Here is a 17,354-nt window from a genome sequence, read left to right as displayed (position 1 = left end):
TAAATATGGCTGTGACAGGTCTCCAGCCGTCATCGTGTGGGTTGCATTGACAATCGATACAGGACGCATTGTAGCAGGTTTGACTCTCGTTTATTCTTTCAACAAACATATTGTCTTGCCAGTCGGTCGCGCCAATTTCTAGCTCCCTGGCTCTTCCTGCTCGTCGTGGCGCACCTTTCGGTGGCCGGTGGCTGCGTCTGCTGCGGGGGGCTTATCTCGCTCAGGGTCTCTCTCGTCGTGCTCGTGGTCGTTGTTGTCCGGGGTTTCCTCGCCTACTTCTGCCGCGATCGTTCCTCCCTCTCCCCTTTTATACTGCAGCAGAAGATGTAGAGCTTGATTGCAGGTGTGTCGCTTACGCACCTGACTCGGCTGGCTGCAGCGTCGCTCCGAGTGCGCTTAGCCTCTCCTCTCCGCCGCATGCCCCGCCTCCTGGCCGCCATCTCGAGTAGGACCGCCGTCTTTCCTATCCCGCTGTCGGCTCGTCGGCTCCGTCTCTCCCCAATGGGAGCGCCATGTTGGCACTTTTTTCCATGACTTGAGTTGATTTATTTTGGAAAACCTTGTTACGTTGTTTAATGCATCCAGCGGGGCATCACAACAAAATTAGGCATAATAATGTGTTAATTCCACGACTGTATATATCGGTTGATATCCGTACCGGTAATTAAGAGTTGGACAATACCGGAATATCGGCAAAAAAGCCATTATCGGACAACTCTATTGTAAATTTGTTGAATACAAAAATGGCCGTTAGCGACCGTTTTGTAAGCTGCAGGGTTCAAAGCGTAGGAAAAAAGTAGCGGCTTATAGTCCAAAGAATATGGCAGTTTAGAATAAGTACAAAACGGTACAAACATTTTTCCAGCGCAAAGCTAGCACAGAGGTATTTGAATATTTGCAATGACAAGGTCACACTCTCATGTCCTCGTAGACCCTCCACTCATTCCGCACAAACGGAAGAGTGGACCCCGTCCGAGGAGCACCGTCAGAACTTCTACCAGCTCCCTTTGAGCAGAGACGAGGTCCATCACGTGGACACGCTGGAGGCGCTTGCAACTTGTCGCGAGACTCTCCTCCAGGTAAAGCATGGATTGCAAAGATGGGATAGATGTTTGTGCTGAAAGGTTTTCTTCTTGCAGAAAGGTGCTGTCGTGGGGGTGGACATGGAGTGGCAGCCCACCTTTGGCTGCTCCCGCCAGCATGTGGCCCTGATACAGCTGGCCACTCGGGACACGGTCTTCCTGTTGGACATGTGCGCCGAGGGATTCTGGGACCATTCGGAGACCGTCGGCTTCATCAGGAGCTTTTTTTCCGCGCAAAACGTCTTCAAGCTGAGTAAGCAAGAAAAACCCCGCTCGTTTTGAAGATTGTCTCCGCAGATGTTTTCTGGAGCCTTCTTCCTGTGTGTCTTTCGCAGGTTACGACGTAGCTGGAGACCTCAAGTGTCTCAGGTCTACCTGCCCCCAGTTTCAGGAGGAGCCGCTGAAAATAGAGGCCATGCTCGATCTGATTCATGTCCAGAAAATGGTAAGGCGGTCGCCTTTCTAGAGGTCAGCGCTGTCCAAACTGAGGGCCGCACACTCCAACATCAAAACATAATTCATATTTTAATTTTTCAATAGTTTTTTTTCCAGTTTTCCAAGTTTGGTGCCGGGGACCTAAAAGGTTCTGAGTCATAAAAATGCAAAAAAATAAGACGGATCTCGTAAAAAATAAATAAATAATTAAATAGATCCCAACCACTTTTAAACAAGTTGATCTGCGGTTTCTTTTCTTTTCTGCTCTTCCCCCATCTCCCCTGTGGAGGAGGGCAGAGCATAGAAAAAAAGAAATGGCAGATCAACTATATATTTATAACCACTTATAAATATATATAAACCTAATATAAATGTATACCGTATTTCCTTGAATAGCCGCCGTGGCGCTAATTAATTTAAAACCCCCCCATTGTTTACCTGTATCTCATCTTTTTTGTAAGGGGCACTGGAAGCCGGCAGACCAGTCAGCGATCCTGTTTTGTCTCCCTGTAATCTTTGTCTGATCTTGAATGGGATTGTGCTGAAAATTTAGATTTTCCTGAAGGAACGCTTCTGAAGGAATAAATAAAGTACTATCTGATGTAATCTAATCTAATTCATAGTTTGGATTTGACAATCTACAATGTAAATAGTCCTGAAAATAAAGAAAAAGCATTGAATGAGGAGAAGGTGTGTCCAAACTTTTGGCCCGTACTGCATATTTCATGCACCTGTCATTGTCTTTGTGGATTCAGATCAAGCGTAACAACAAGGTCAACGTCACCAGCAGCCCCTCGGACAAATCCGAGCACAAGAAAGGCCTCAGTCTTCTGGCGCAGCAGGTCCTGGGAAAGCATCTGGACAAGTCGGAGCAGATGTCCAACTGGGAGAAGCGGCCTATGCGCGTCAGCCAGATCAGATACGCAGGTGAGTGGCACCAGGACAACTACTGCCTGACCTTGGCTGGTCATCGTCTTCGCTTGCTGGCTAAGTCTCTCTGTCGCCCTCCAGCGGCGGACGCCTACTGTTTGCTGGACGTGTATTCCGTCCTCTCGCGCAAGCCCGCCGACTTCGGACTGCCGGACGATCTGCGTAGCGTGGCCGCCAGCCAGTTGGAGAGACTGAAGAATGGCGGGGCGAAACAGACGGACGAAATTGACGAGGAGAGGAACCACACAGACAATAAGGAGGTCCGTGCTTCGTTTTAACATCCTCCAGCTTTCTCAATAGTAGGGCTGTAAAAAACAAACCATTTTCGAATGAATCTGGATTTTTATTTCTAGAGATGTCCGATATTTTGATATTGTCCAACTCTTAATTACCGATTCCGATATCAACTGATACCGATATATACAGTCGTGGAATGAACACATTTTTATGCCTAATTTTGTTGTGATGCCCAACTGGATGCATTAAACAATGTAACAAGGTTTTCCAAAATAAATCAACTCAAGTTTTGGAAAAAAAAATGCCAACATGGCACTGCCATATTTATTATTGAAGTCAAATAGTGCATTTTTTTTTTTTTTAACATGCCTCAAAATAGCAGCCTGGAACTTGGGACATGCTCTCCCTGAGAGAGCATGAGGAGGTTGAGGTGGGCGGGGTTTGGGTGGAGGGGGGTTAATGATTGTCACACACACAATAGGTGTGGTGAAATTTGTCCTCTGCATTTGACCCATCCCCTTGTTCACCCCCTGGGAGGTGAGGGGAGCAGTGAGCAGCAGCAGTGCCACCCCCGGGAATAATTTTTTGGTGATTTAACCCCCAATTCCAAGCTTTGATGCTAAGTGCCTAGCAGGGAGGCAATGGCTCCCATTTTTATAGTCTTTGGTATGACTTGGCCGGGGGTGTATATTGTAGCGCCCCAGAAGAGTTAGTACTGCAAGGGGTTCTTGGTATTTGTTCTGTTGTGTTTATGTTGTGTTACGGTGCGGATGTTTTCCTGAAATGTGTTTGTCATTCTTGTTTGGTGTAGATTCAAAGTGTGTCGCATATTTGTAACATTGTTAAAGTTGTTTATTTGGCCACCATCAGTGGGACCTGTATGGCTGTTGACCAAGTATGCTTTGCATTCACTTGTGTGTGTGAAAAGCCGTAGATATTATGTGATTGGGCCGGCACAGAAGGGCAGTGCCTTTAAGGTTTATTGGTGCTCTGTACTTCTCCCTACATCCGTGTACCACTTCATACAGCGGTATTTTAAAAAGTCATAAATTTGACTTTTTGAAACTGATACCGATCATTTCCGATATTATATTTTAAAGCATTTATCGGCCGATAATATCGGCTGTCAGATATTATCGGACATCTCTACTGACAAGTGATGTACCCAAAATTTGCTCGTCTTGCTAACTGAAACCTGATGTTTTGATGAAATATCCATCTGATACGATAATAATCAGATTTAATTCACAAATACGGTGTTAGCTTTCACTGTTATGCTGATGACACCCAACTCTACATGCCCCTAAAGCTGACCAACACGCCGGATTGTAGTCAGCTGGAGGCGTGTCTTAATGAAATTAAACAATGGATGTCCGCTAACTTTTTGCAACTCAACGCCAAAAAAACGGAAATGCTGATTATCGGTCCTGCTAGACACCGAACTCTATTTAATAATACAACTCTAACATTTAACAACCAAACAATTAAACAAGGCGACACGGTAAAGAATCTGGGTATTATCTTTGACCCAACTCTCTCCTTTGAGTCACACATGAAAAGCGTTACTAAAACGGCCTTCTTTCATCTCCGTAATATCGCTAAAATTCGCTCCATTCTGTCCACTAAAGACGCAGAGATCATTATCCATGCGTTTGTTACGTCTCGCCTCGACTACTGTAACGTATTATTTTCGGGTCTCCCCATGTCTAGCATTAAAAGATTACAGTTGGTACAAAATGCGGCTGCTAGACTTTTGACAACAACAAGAAAGTTTGATCACATTACGCCTGTACTGGCTCACCTGCACTGGCTTCCTGTGCACTTAAGATGTGACTTTAAGGTTTTACTACTTACGTTTAAAATATTACACGGTCTAGCTCCATCCTATCTTGCCGATTGTATTGTACCATATGTCCCGGCAAGAAATCTGCGTTCAAAGGACTCCGGCTTATTAGTGATTCCCAAAGCCCAAAAAAAGTCTGCGGGCTATAGAGCTTTTTCATTTCGGGCTCCAGTACTCTGGAATGCCCTCCCGGTAAAAGTTTGAGATGCCACCTCAGTAGAAGCATTTAAGTCTCACCTTAAAACTCATTTGTATACTCTAGCCTTTAAATAGACTCCCTTTTTAGACCAGTTGATCTGCCGTTTCTTTTCTTTTTCTCCTATGTCCCACTCTCCCTTGCGGAGGGGGTCCGGTCCGATCCGGTGGCCATGTACTGCTTGCCTGTGTATTGGCTGGGGACATCTCTGCACTGCTGATCCGCCTCCGCTTGGGATGGTTTCCTGCTGGCTCCGCTGTGAACGGCACTCTCGCTGCTGTGTTGGATCCGCTTTGGACTGGACTCTCGCGACTGTGTTGGATCCATTATGGATTGAACTTTCACAGTATCATGTTAGACCCGCTCGACATCCATTGCTTTCCTCCTCTCCAAGGTTCTCATAGTCATCATTGTCACCGACGTCCCACTGGGTGTGAGTTTTCCTTGCCCTTATGTGGGCCTACCGAGGATGTCGTAGTGGTTTGTGCAGCCCTTTGAGACACTAGTGATTTAGGGCTATATAAGTAAACATTGATTGATTGATTGACATTTCATTTTGACTGAAGTCACATTTGAAAAGATCGGATTCCAGGACTACCTCCTAATGTGGTCTGAATCTGATGCCAAAAGACGAGATTTGAATCACTTTGGAGCGTTTCGACTGGCAACCAAAAAAGGAGTCTGATGAAGATCACACTTTACTTGTAATTCAAACCAGTGTTTTTCCAACCATTTCTGAGCCAAGGCACATTTTTTTCATTGAAAAAATCCCAAGGCACACCAACAGCAGAAAACATAAAAAAATGAAACACAGCGGCCGATATTGTCAGTCTAAAGTCATTCTCGCAATTGTTGGATATGAATTCAAACCATAACCAAGCATGCATCACTATAGCTCTTGTTTCAAAGTAGGTGTACTGTCACCACCTGTCACATCACCACCTGACTTTTTTTTTATTTTTTGGGGGGGTTTTCCTGTGTGTAGTGTTTTAATTTTTGTCTTGCGCTCCTATTTTGATGTTGATTGTCATGGCATGTACAAATGTACTTTGTGGACGCCGTCTGCTCAACACACAGTAACTCTTTGCTGTCGTCCAGCATTCTGTTTTTGTTTACTTTGCAGCCAGTTCAGTTTTAGCTTCATTTTGCCTAAATGCTTTTTCTTAGCGGCACTCGCCTTTTTGTTTATTTTAGGTTTAAGCGTTAGATACCTTTTTACCTGCAAACCATAGTCGTCGTTGCCAACATCTGTCATGTTCTGTGGTCACGTTCTGTTTAGATTTGGACCCATTGTGCATTCCTGTTTGTTTTGTCATCCATTCATTTTCTACCGCTTATTCCCTTATGGGGTCGCGGGGGGCGCTGGCGCCTATCTCAGCTACAATCGGGCGGAAGGCGGGGTACACCCTGGACAAGTCGCCACCTCATCGCAGGGCCAACACAGATGGACAACATTCACACTCACATTCACACACTAGGGCCAATTTAGTTTGACAACTCATTAGTTTCACCTTTTATGTGTTCACGACTCACGCACCTGATTTGTTTAGACTCAAGCACCTGTCAATCACTGCACTGCTATTTAAGCCTGTAGCTGCCAGGCAGTCAGCGGGGCGACATCACCCTCTACATACTCCTGACACTTCTGATTGCTCACTTCTTGCCATAGTTTCATGCTTTTCACATCACAGTAAGTGTAGTTAGGGACCGAATGTCACTTTGAGACAGAGGACTTTATTGTATTTCTAAGGTTTTATTATTATTATACCGCCCACCTTTGAGCTATTATTTGACTCCCTTAACATGCTTCAAAACTCACCAAATTTGACACACACATCAGGACTGGCGGAAATTGCGATCTAATAAAAAACCAAACCTCAAAACTAAAAATTGCGCTCTAGCGCCCCCTAGGAAATAACACAGACAAAACTGCTTGTAACTTCCGTAAGGAATGTCATAGAAACATGAAACAAAAAACCCTATGTCGGTCTGACTTAGACCTAGATTTCATACACTGACCTCCTTCAGCAAAAATCAACAGGAAGTTGGCAAAAACCCCTTCAAAACAAAAGTTTCCTAAAAATGTCATTTTTGCCTCTTTGAGCTGTAATTTGACCCCTTTAAAATGCATCAAAACTCACCAAACTCGACACACACATCAGGACTGGTAAAAATTGCGAACTAATAAAATAGATAAAATAAAAATAAAAAAAAAACTCAAAATTGCGCTCTAGTGCCCCTTAGGAATAAAACACAGACAAAACTGCTCCTAGGAAGAAAACACAGATAAAACGGCTTGTAACTTCCGGTAGGAATGCCGTAGAGACATGAAACAAAAACCTATATGTAGGTCTCACTTAGACCTACATTTCATTCATTTATATCCTTCAGCAAAAAACAACAGGAAGTTGGCAATTACCCCTTCAAAACAAAAGTTTTGTAAAAACCTGTCACTTTTTTTCAAACATCATTTCCTCCAAGCGCTTTTGTTGTGTCGGCTTCAAACTCGCACAGGAGAGAGATTGAACCCTTCTGATTAAAAGTTGAGAAAATAGTTTTAATAACTGCTCCGGTTTTGGATTTTTCGAGCCTTCAAAGAACTTCTGCGCTGATGCTGCTGCGCTGCTGCCGTGTCAAGATGGCCGCTTAAAAGCAGGAAGCACAACACAATGCAGAGAAGGGAAGTACTGTGCGGGAAAAGATATGTTGACTGGGTGAAAGAAGGAGGCACCAGTTTGACTCCAAGATACAGAGAATGTAGGTAATGTGCAGGTAAAGATATGTTGTCTGGGTGATGGCAGGAGGCACCACCGTGTATGGGTGACAGAAAGAAGCACCAGTGTGACCCCAGGATGCAGGGAAGGTAGGTAATGTGCAGGTAAAGATATGATGAATGGGTAAAGGCAGGAAACACCAGCAAAAGTCGGTCCCGTCCATCGCTGCTTGCAGCTTTAATTTTGTGTTCTGTACATGATGCAAGGGAAGACCGCTAATACCACACCACCTTTAGAGCACAGCTGTAACTTCCTGCCACTAAACCTGCAGAAAATAGTTCTCACTTTTCTCTATGTTTACATTTTCACACTTTATGCTATTTAATTACACTTTATTAAAGGGGAACATTATCACAATACCAGAAGGGTTAAAACCAATAAAAATCATTTCCCAGTGGCTTATTCTATTTTTTGAAGTTTTTTTCAAAATGTACCCATCCCGGAATATCCCTTAAAAAAGCTTCAAAGTGCCTGATTTTTGCTATCTGTGAAGCCACCGTCCATTTTCCTGTGACGTCACCCAGTGATGCCAATACGGATCGCACAGCAAGATATAGCAACATTAGATCGGGTTCAGACTCAGATTTCAGCGGCTTAACCTTCGTCTTGTGTTAGGGTCGGCACCGACCCGTTTTAGTTTTTATATGCATAAAAGAACTACATAAATGTATTTGTTTGCATCAAAGCTTTTTGACTTTGTCAGGAACCTCTATTTCAGGGGTAGGGAACCTGCGGCTCTAGAGCCAGATGTGGCTCTTTTGATGACTGCATCTGGCTCTCAGATAAATCTTAGCTGACATTGCTTAACACGATAAGTAATAAATGATTCCGCTGGTAATCACAGGGTTAAAAATAACGTTCAAAATTAAAAACATTCTCATGCATTTTATTCCATCAATCCAAGAAGTCGCATTAATGGTAAGAAGTATTTCATTTATTATTTGTTAGCTTCAGAATAACAATGTTACTAAAAAGAATAAGAGATTTATTATAATCTAAAAATGTTAATCTAACTTAAAAATGCGCACATTTAGTTGTATTCAGTGTTAAAAAATATTGGTAACACTTTAGTATGGGAAACATATTCTAAGTAACAAAGACTTAAGAGTTATTTGGACACTAGGGGACCATATAAGGGTTATGGTTACTAATAAGCAATAATTCTGAGGTTATAAGGGAAGACTCTTAGTTAATGGCTTACTGCTTGTAAAATAAGGCCATGCAGAAAAAGGCGTTAATAAGTACTTAAAAATGACCAATTAAGAGCCAATATGTTACGAATCTGCATGTTAATAAGCAACTAATTAATGGTGAATATGTTCCCCATATCAAAGTATTACCAAAATATAATATGGCTCTCACGGAAATACTTTTTTAAAATATATGGCTTTCATGGCTCTCTCAGCCAAAAAGGTTCCCGACCCCTGCTCTATTTCAACAAAAATAAAACAATTTTTTTTTTTTTCCCCACTAAATTATAAAATGTTCTGGTTGAAATTATGACCTTGGTGTTGTTAGGTTCAGCTTCGACCCAGTTATAAACATAAGATTATCAAGCAAAAATTAGAGCCAAAACTGAACACACTGACAGCCAGCTTCTTTACCAATCATGTGAGCTTTAGGGGATTCTCATCTTACCATGTAATCCAGTACAAAAACAAACAAAGACGGGCATGTCCAGACATTTGAGGTCAATTCAGTATAAAATTATTAAAATAAATAAAACAAATGTACTTAAGAGATGTGTTCTAAAATACCCCTCAGTTATAGTCAGGTAACACAACAACCTTTTATTTATTCATACGATTCTCTTGTGGTTCATTTTATAATTTATTTAATTGAAATCGATGGGTATACTTACAAAAAAAAGGCCCAATGGCCCACACCAAAAATATTAAAACCAATATGTTCAATGGATAAGGAAGCCTAATAAGGTAACCAAGAGATGAGAAACAAATTGGATGATAGATAATCGTTTTTAGGGTATTTTACAGCTGATTTAAGACATGGGTCGAAACCGACCCATTAACATAGGAAATGGTAACAGAAGGCTAACACAAGAGGAAGGTTAAGCGATTCAACAGATTACGCATGTATTGAAACAGATGGTTGGAGTATGGAGGCAGATAGCGAAAACGAAATTGAAGAAGAAACTGAAGCTATTGAGCGAATAGCTATTGACGCTATTCGGCCATGTCTGCCTTAGCATCGCCGGTAAAATGTGCAGACTAATGATCGGAAGTTTCGCATCTTGTGACACTGGATCAACTTAAATCCGGGTGGAGGGAAACGCTGTATGTAAATATAGTTTCAAATGTACATACTGCTAGCCTAAATAGCATGTTAGCATCGATTAGCTGGCAGTCACGCCGCGACCAAATATATCTGATTAGCACATAAGTCAACAACATCAACAAAACTCACCTTTGTGATTTAGTTGACTTTATAATTGGAAATGCATCTGCAGGTTATCCATACGTCTCTGTGCCATGTCTGCCTTAGCATCGCCGGTAAAATGTGCAGACCAAACGATCGGGACTTTCGCATCTCGTGACACTGGAGCAACTTAAATCTGTCGATTGGTAAGTGTTTGTTTGGCATTAAATGTGGGTGCAGGGAAAAGCTGGATGCAAATATAGCTACAAATGTACATACAGCTAGCCTAAATAGCATGTTAGCATCGATTAGCTGGCAGTCATGCCGCAACCAAATATGTCGGATTAGCACATAAATCAACAACATCAACAAAACTCACCTTTGTGATTTAGTTGACTTTATCGTTGGAAATGCATCTGCAGGTTATCCATACATCTCCGTGCCATGTCTGCCTTAGCATCACCGGTAAAATGTGCAGACCAAACCATCGGGACTTTCGCATCTTGTGACACTGAAGCAACTTAAATCTGTCGATTGGTAAGTGTTTGTTTGGCATTAAATGTGGGTGGAGGGAAACGCTGGATGTAAATATAGTTTCAAATGTACATCCAGCTGTTCTCTCCGTGAATGCGTGGGTTCCCTCCGGGTACTCCGGCTTCCTCCCACTTCCAAAAACATGCACCTGGGGATAGGTTGATTGGCAACACTAAATTGGCCCTAGTGTGTGAATGCGAGTGTGAATGTTGTCTGTCTATCTGTGTTGGCCCTGCGATGAGGTGGCGACTTCTCCAGGGTGTACCCTGCCTTCCGCCCGATTGTAGCTGAGATAGGCGCCAGCGCCCCCCGCGACCCCAAAAGGGAATAAGCGGTAGGAAATGGATGGATGGATGTACATACAGCTAGCCTAAATAGCATGTTAGCATCGATTAGCTGGCAGTCATGCCGCAACCAGATATGTCTGATTAGCACATAAGTCAACAACATCAACAAAACTCACCTTTGTGATTTAGTTGACTTTATCGTTGGAAATGCATCTGCAGGTTATCCATACATCTCTGTGCCATGTCTGTCTTAGCATCGCCGGTAAAATGTGCAGACACTTCGGCACATTCAATGGGGGTCTGGTGGCAGAATTCTTTGACTTCATCGTTGGAAATGCATCTGCTTTGAGTGTCGCAGGATATCCACACAATCTTGCCATCTCTGTAGTAGCATAGCTTTCGTCAGTAATGTGTGCGGAACAAACGACCGACCATTTCGTCGGCTTTCCCCACACCCTCGTATTTTGAACAAATTTCGTCCAATTTTTTGCCACTTTCGCATCTTTGGGCCGGTGGTGCAACTTGAATCCCTCCCTGTTAGTGTTGTTACACCCTCCGACAATCAATCAATCAATGTTTATTTATATAGCCCCAAATCACAAATGTCTCAAAGGACTGCACAAATCATTACGACTACAACATCCTCGGAAGAACCCACAAAAGGGCAAGGAAAACTCACACCCAGTGGGCAGGGAGAATTCACATCCAGTGGGACGCCAGTGACAATGCTGACTATGAGAAACCTTGGAGAGGACCTCAGATGTGGGCAACCCCCCCCCTCTAGGGGACCGAAAGCAATGGATGTCGAGCGGGTCTAACATGATACTGTGAAAGTTCAATCCATAGTGGCTCCAACACAGCCGCGAGAGTTCAGTTCAAGCGGATCCAAGACAGCAGCGAGAGTCCCGTCCACAGGAGACCATCTCAAACGGAGGCGGATCAGCAGCGTAGAGATGTCCCCAACCGATACAGGCGAGCGGTCCATCCTGGGTCCCGACGAGCGGTCCATCCTGGGTCTCAACTCTGGACAGCCAGTACTTCATCCATGGTCATCGGACCGGACCCCTTCCACAAGGGAGGGGGGGACATAGGAGAAAGAAAAGAAGCGGCAGATCAACTGGTCTAAAAAGGAGGTCTATTTAAAGGCTAGAGTATACAGATGAGTTTTAAGGTGAGACTTAAATGCTTCTACTGAGGTAGCATCTCGAACTGTTACCGGGAGGGCATTCCAGAGTACTGGAGCCCGAACGGAAAACGCTCTATAGCCCGCAGACTTTTTTTGGGCTCTAGGAATCACTAATAAGCCGGAGTCTTTTGAACGCAGATTTCTTGCCGGGACATATGGTACAATACAATCGGCAAGATAGGCTGGAGCTAGACCGTGTAGTATTTTATACGTAAGTAGTAAAACCTTAAAGTCACATCTTAAGTGCACAGGAAGCCAGTGCAGGTGAGCCAGTACAGGCGTAATGTGATCAAACTTTCTTGTTCTTGTCAAAAGTCTAGCAGCCGCATTTTGTACCAACTGTAATCTTTTAATGCTAGACATGGGGAGACCCGAAAATAATACAACACACCGACGAGGCATGATGTCTCCAAGGTTCCAGAAAATAGTCAAAAAAACGGAAAATAACAGAGCTGAGACGCGGTGTTTGTAATGTTTTTGAGAAAATGGCGGCTTTATTACCTAGGTGACGTCACGTTCTGACGTCATCGCTCCGAGAGCTAAATAGAAAGGCGTTTAATTCGCCAAAATTCACCCATTTAGAGTTCGGAAATCGGTTAAAAAAATATATGGTCTTTTTTCTGCAACATTAAGGTATATATTGACGCTTACATAGGTCTGGTGATAATGTTCACCTTGAAGCATTTCTGACATATCCCTTCATTTTAAGAGCTTATTGGTAAGTCTTCAATGTTATTTTTAACATTTTGTTTACATTGTTTCCCATGCCTGTGTTGACATTTCCTTTCTGTCTTGATAGCTGTGGGATTATAATCAGGTTACATTTCAAATAAGATACATTTTTTCTCCTGCTCCTTATTTTGCATGGGCCATAAAAAATGTCAAACATAATCACTATGAAAGACTGATATCGTGATGCAGTTTTTAGCCGTATCACCCAGCGCTAACATGCATTGGTTGCCAGATGTTGAGTGTCACTCAAATGAAAGGGGAGCCAGGAAGGTGGGAAATAATGTGCAAGTCCTTCTCCGAGCTTCTAAATGACAAACTGCAAAAGCTCCCAAAGTGAAGAATCCGGGGTCGGGGCATCAAACCTGCGGGCGGGAACAATGCGTGTTTGACCAAGACACTTTAGCAGCGGCGGGGGGTGCGGCTGTGTCGCTCACCCTGCGCTTTGACCTCCTGGGCTCTCTCCTGCAAGTGAAAAGAACATCTCCCCTGTGGCGCTCACTTAAGTACGCCATCATTGTCTGTGTCCATTTAGGAATGTCAGGGGGCTCCACGGGTCAGTCCCCCTTGCTCCGACACGGAGAATGGCCTCCTGTGTGGCACCGGGCTCCCCCCGCCCCCTCCCCTGCACCCCCAGCAGTTTCGGGTGGTGTGCGACAACATGCTGCAGGGCCTGGGCAAGTACTTGCGCTGTCTGGGAGTCGACGCCGTCATCCTGAACAACGACGACGACCACAGAGAGGCCGCAAAGGTACGCCGCTTGAAATACACGCGCTCCTTTAGAGCGGACGTGTCCAAACATTTGAAGTTTTGCAGAAAAATGCAAGAAAAAGGAGCAAAAAGAAGCGGAAGTTCTGATTCTAATAACTCAGGGGGTTCTTAAGTGCAAAAATTATGACTAAAGTGGCGAAGCTGCATTTAAATTTTGACAGTTAATTAAAAACCGATATTTTTTATTATGTTTATTTTAGAACAGCAAATTATTTTTTGTCAGTTATTTATGAGTTTTTTTCTAATGTGCTACTTTTGGTTAGTACTTATTTTTCTAATCAGCCTTACTTAAGCCTAAGGTTTTTTTCGTGTTGGATAAATAATAATCATAGTGATGTAAACATGCTTTAACATAATTCGACAAGGTTAGATATAATTATTAAATATTACTGAAATCAAGAAAATGATTACTCATTCAGTGTTACTAGTTGAGTGGAAAAGTTGGGCCCCGCGGTCAAAAAGGATAAGAACCTCTGAGTTATAAGATAAGATGTGGATCAGAATAATTTAATTTACACAAATAATAATCTATTGGTGGAAAATTATTCTGAAATATTGGCTCTAATTTCTATTTCTGTTGTGTTTTTATATTAAACATGCCATATGTCCATGCTTTGGCAGTGACATCACTACTTTGAATTTTACCTCACCTAATAAAACTTAAAGAAAAATACACACATAATAAGTAAGAATAAAATGCATGACTGGATACAGAAAAGTATGAATACAGCTCCAATAAAAATTAGGACGTAATAAAAATGTGAGTACAAAAAATTACTTCCATACATGGTGTGTGTACTTTCACACTACCGCCCGATAGAATAATAAACCACCAAAGTGAATCCAAATATCACTAAATTTAAAAAAGCAAATTTAAAATGTTATCTTATATATGTATATACATATACATATATATATATATGTATGTATGTATATATATATATATACAGTATATATGTAAATATTATACATTTATATGTGTGTGTGTGTGTGTGTGTGTGTGTGTGTGCGTGTGTGTGTGTATATATATATATATATATATATATATATATATGTATATGTATGTACCATAATAAAACATATAATTTATACATATGTGTATATTAGTATAATTATTATATAATAAAAAAGTAAAAACAATTTAAAGTAATATATGTATATACCAGTGACGTGCTGTCAGGGGAGGCAAGTGAGGCAGTGCCTCATCTGCCACCAGGGGGCTTAACCATGAGATGTTCCAAAACGAAGTAATAAAATCATCCATCCATCCATCCATCCATCCATTTTCTACCGCTTATTCCCTTTTGGGGTCGCGAGGGGCGCTGGCTCCTATCTATACGTTTTAATATTTCTCTTTTGGTTTATGATTCCTATGTGATTTTGTTGTGGTTCCTGTATATTTTGATCAATTTCATGGTCAAAATCGCGAAAACTCCATGTTTCCTGATCAAAACAATGCAGCAGATGAGAAGTGAGGCAGACACAGGCGGTGCCTCCACGGCTACACGCAGTGTGTATTGGGCGTGCGTGCGAGGGGGCGCGCGCTTGTTGCCACGTGGAAAAGGCAGGTCTTGAGGCAGCAAGTACCTCTGCCTCAAGGTAGGGGGCGATACATTGTCAACTTGCAGTTCAATGCCTCAGCAGTACTTTGACTCGCTACACTGGGAGAAGTGGGGGCGCTCAAGCTAGCAGATACAGGTCTCTCCAGCGGAAGCCAGCATTTTTTTTAATTTAATTTTATTTATTTTTTTAACTGTATTTATAACAAGCATGGCATTTTTATTAGAGTAAGCCAGCATTTGTGTGTGTTTTTTGTAGGATGCAAAAATATTTAATTTCTTGGAATGAAATTGAATTAAATGAATGTTTCTGCCAAAATGGAGGATTATATACTGTAACCATACTGTATCTCTAAACTGGACTTTAAGACAAAATGAATGCGATCATACAAAGTACGTTTTCATGGAGGATAACTATTGCTGCTTCATATCCAAATACAGAAAGGTAATATACACTCACAATACTTGATTTATTTTGTTAAAAGCAAATGGGACCAAAAAGTATTTAATAACAACTTTATCAAATAGTTTTTGGACCCATTTATCATATTATCATATCATTATAATAACGTTTTTATGAAAGCGAATAACTCCCTCTTTTTCCCTGTAACTCTAATGTGCAACCTAAATCAACAATGACTAGAGCTGCGCATAGGTATTAAAAAAATAAATAAAAAGAAGAAAAAAAAAGTATGTATGCCTCACCTGGTGTTTAGTTCACCGCACGTCACTGATACATATATATATATATATATATATATATATATATATATATATATATATATATATATATATATATATATATGTATATATGTATATATATATGTATATATATACTGTACATTAGGGGTGTGGGAAAAAATCGATTCGAATACGAATCGAACCGTTTTTTTGTTGTGCGATTCAGAATCGATTCTAATTTTTAAAAAAACTATTTTTTTTATTTTTATTTTTTAATTATTTGTATTTTATTTATTTATTTATTTTTTAATCAATCAAACAAACCACTACACAGCAATACCATAACAATGCAATCCAATTCCAAAACCAAACCTGACCCAGCAACACTCAGAACTGCAATAAACAGAGCAATTGAGAGGAGAGACAAACACGACACAGAACAAACCAAAAGTAATGAAACAAAAATGAATATTATCAACAACAGTATCAATATTAATCATAATTTCAGCATAGCAGTGATTAAAAATCCCTCTTTGAAATTATCATTAAACATTTATAAAAATAAAAAAAAAGAACAGTGGCTTACACTTGAAAATGTTTTCACAAAGATAAAATAAGTCATATTTTTGGTTCGTTTAATAGTTAAAACAAATTTACATTATTGCAATCGGTTGATAAAACATTGTCCTTTACAATTATAAAAGCTTTTTTTTTTTTTTTTTTAAATCTACTACTCTGCCAGCATGTCAGCAGACTGGGGTAGATCCTGCTGAAATCCTATGTATTGAATGAATACAGAATCGTTTTGAATCGGAAAAATATCGTTTTTGAATAGAGAATCGCGTTGAATCGAAAAAAAAAAAATCGATATATTATCGAATCGTGAACCCAAGAATCGATATTGAATCGAATCGTGGGACACCCAAAGATTCACAGCCCTACTGTACATATATATTGCCTCATCCAAAAAAAGAAAATACAGTTTAAAATATCTTATGTATATGTGTATATATACAGTATATATATATATATATATATATGTATATATATATATATATATATATATATATATATATATATATATATATATATATATATATATATATGTTATGAATATATATATGTATTTATATACGTATATATATATATATATATACACATATGTATTAGGGCTGCGAATCTTTGGGTGTCCCACGATTCGATTTAATATTGATTCTTGGGGTCACGATTCGATAATATATCGATTTTTTTTCGATTCAACGCGATTCTCGATTAAAAAGCGATATTTTTCTGATTCAAAAGGATTCTGTATTCATGCAATACATAGGATTTCAGCAGGATCTACCCCAGTCTGCTGACATGCTGGCAGAGTAGGAGATTTTTTTTTAAAAGCTTTTATAATTGTAAAGGACAATGTTTTATCAACTGATTGCAATAACGTAAATTTGTTTTAACTATTAAACGAACCAAAAATATGACTTATTTTATCTTTGTGAAAACATTGGACACAGTGTGTTGTCAAGCTTATGAGATGCGATGCAAATGTAAGCCACTGTGACACTATTGTTCTTTTTTTATTTTTATAAATGTCTAATGATAATGTCAATGAGGGATTTTTAATCACTGCTATGCTGAAATTATAACTAATATTGATACTGTTGTTGATAATGTTCATTTTTGTTTCACTACTTGTGGTTTGTTCTGTGTCGTGTTTGTGTCTCCTCTCAATTGCTC

At 40.7% G+C, this 17,354-nt stretch overlaps 1 protein-coding gene across 1 annotated transcript in view; it reads left to right on the top strand.

Moving 5' to 3' along the window:
* exd3 (exonuclease 3'-5' domain containing 3) overlaps positions 1-17,354 on the top strand; it is a 172,294-nt gene that overhangs the window by 55,851 nt on the left and 99,089 nt on the right. The window contains exons 12-17 of the mRNA XM_061907925.1: positions 932-1,079; positions 1,140-1,335; positions 1,418-1,527; positions 2,273-2,444; positions 2,529-2,707; positions 13,145-13,360. Of these exons, the coding sequence (XP_061763909.1) occupies positions 932-1,079; positions 1,140-1,335; positions 1,418-1,527; positions 2,273-2,444; positions 2,529-2,707; positions 13,145-13,360 (1,021 nt within the window). The remainder of the gene's footprint in view (positions 1-931; positions 1,080-1,139; positions 1,336-1,417; positions 1,528-2,272; positions 2,445-2,528; positions 2,708-13,144; positions 13,361-17,354) is intronic.

Source organism: Nerophis ophidion, linkage group LG08 (genome assembly GCF_033978795.1).
Source record: "Nerophis ophidion isolate RoL-2023_Sa linkage group LG08, RoL_Noph_v1.0, whole genome shotgun sequence".
NCBI lineage: Eukaryota > Metazoa > Chordata > Actinopteri > Syngnathiformes > Syngnathidae > Nerophis > Nerophis ophidion.
The sequence above is the reverse complement of the archived record's forward strand: the minus strand, read 5'-3'. Positions and strand labels throughout refer to the sequence as shown.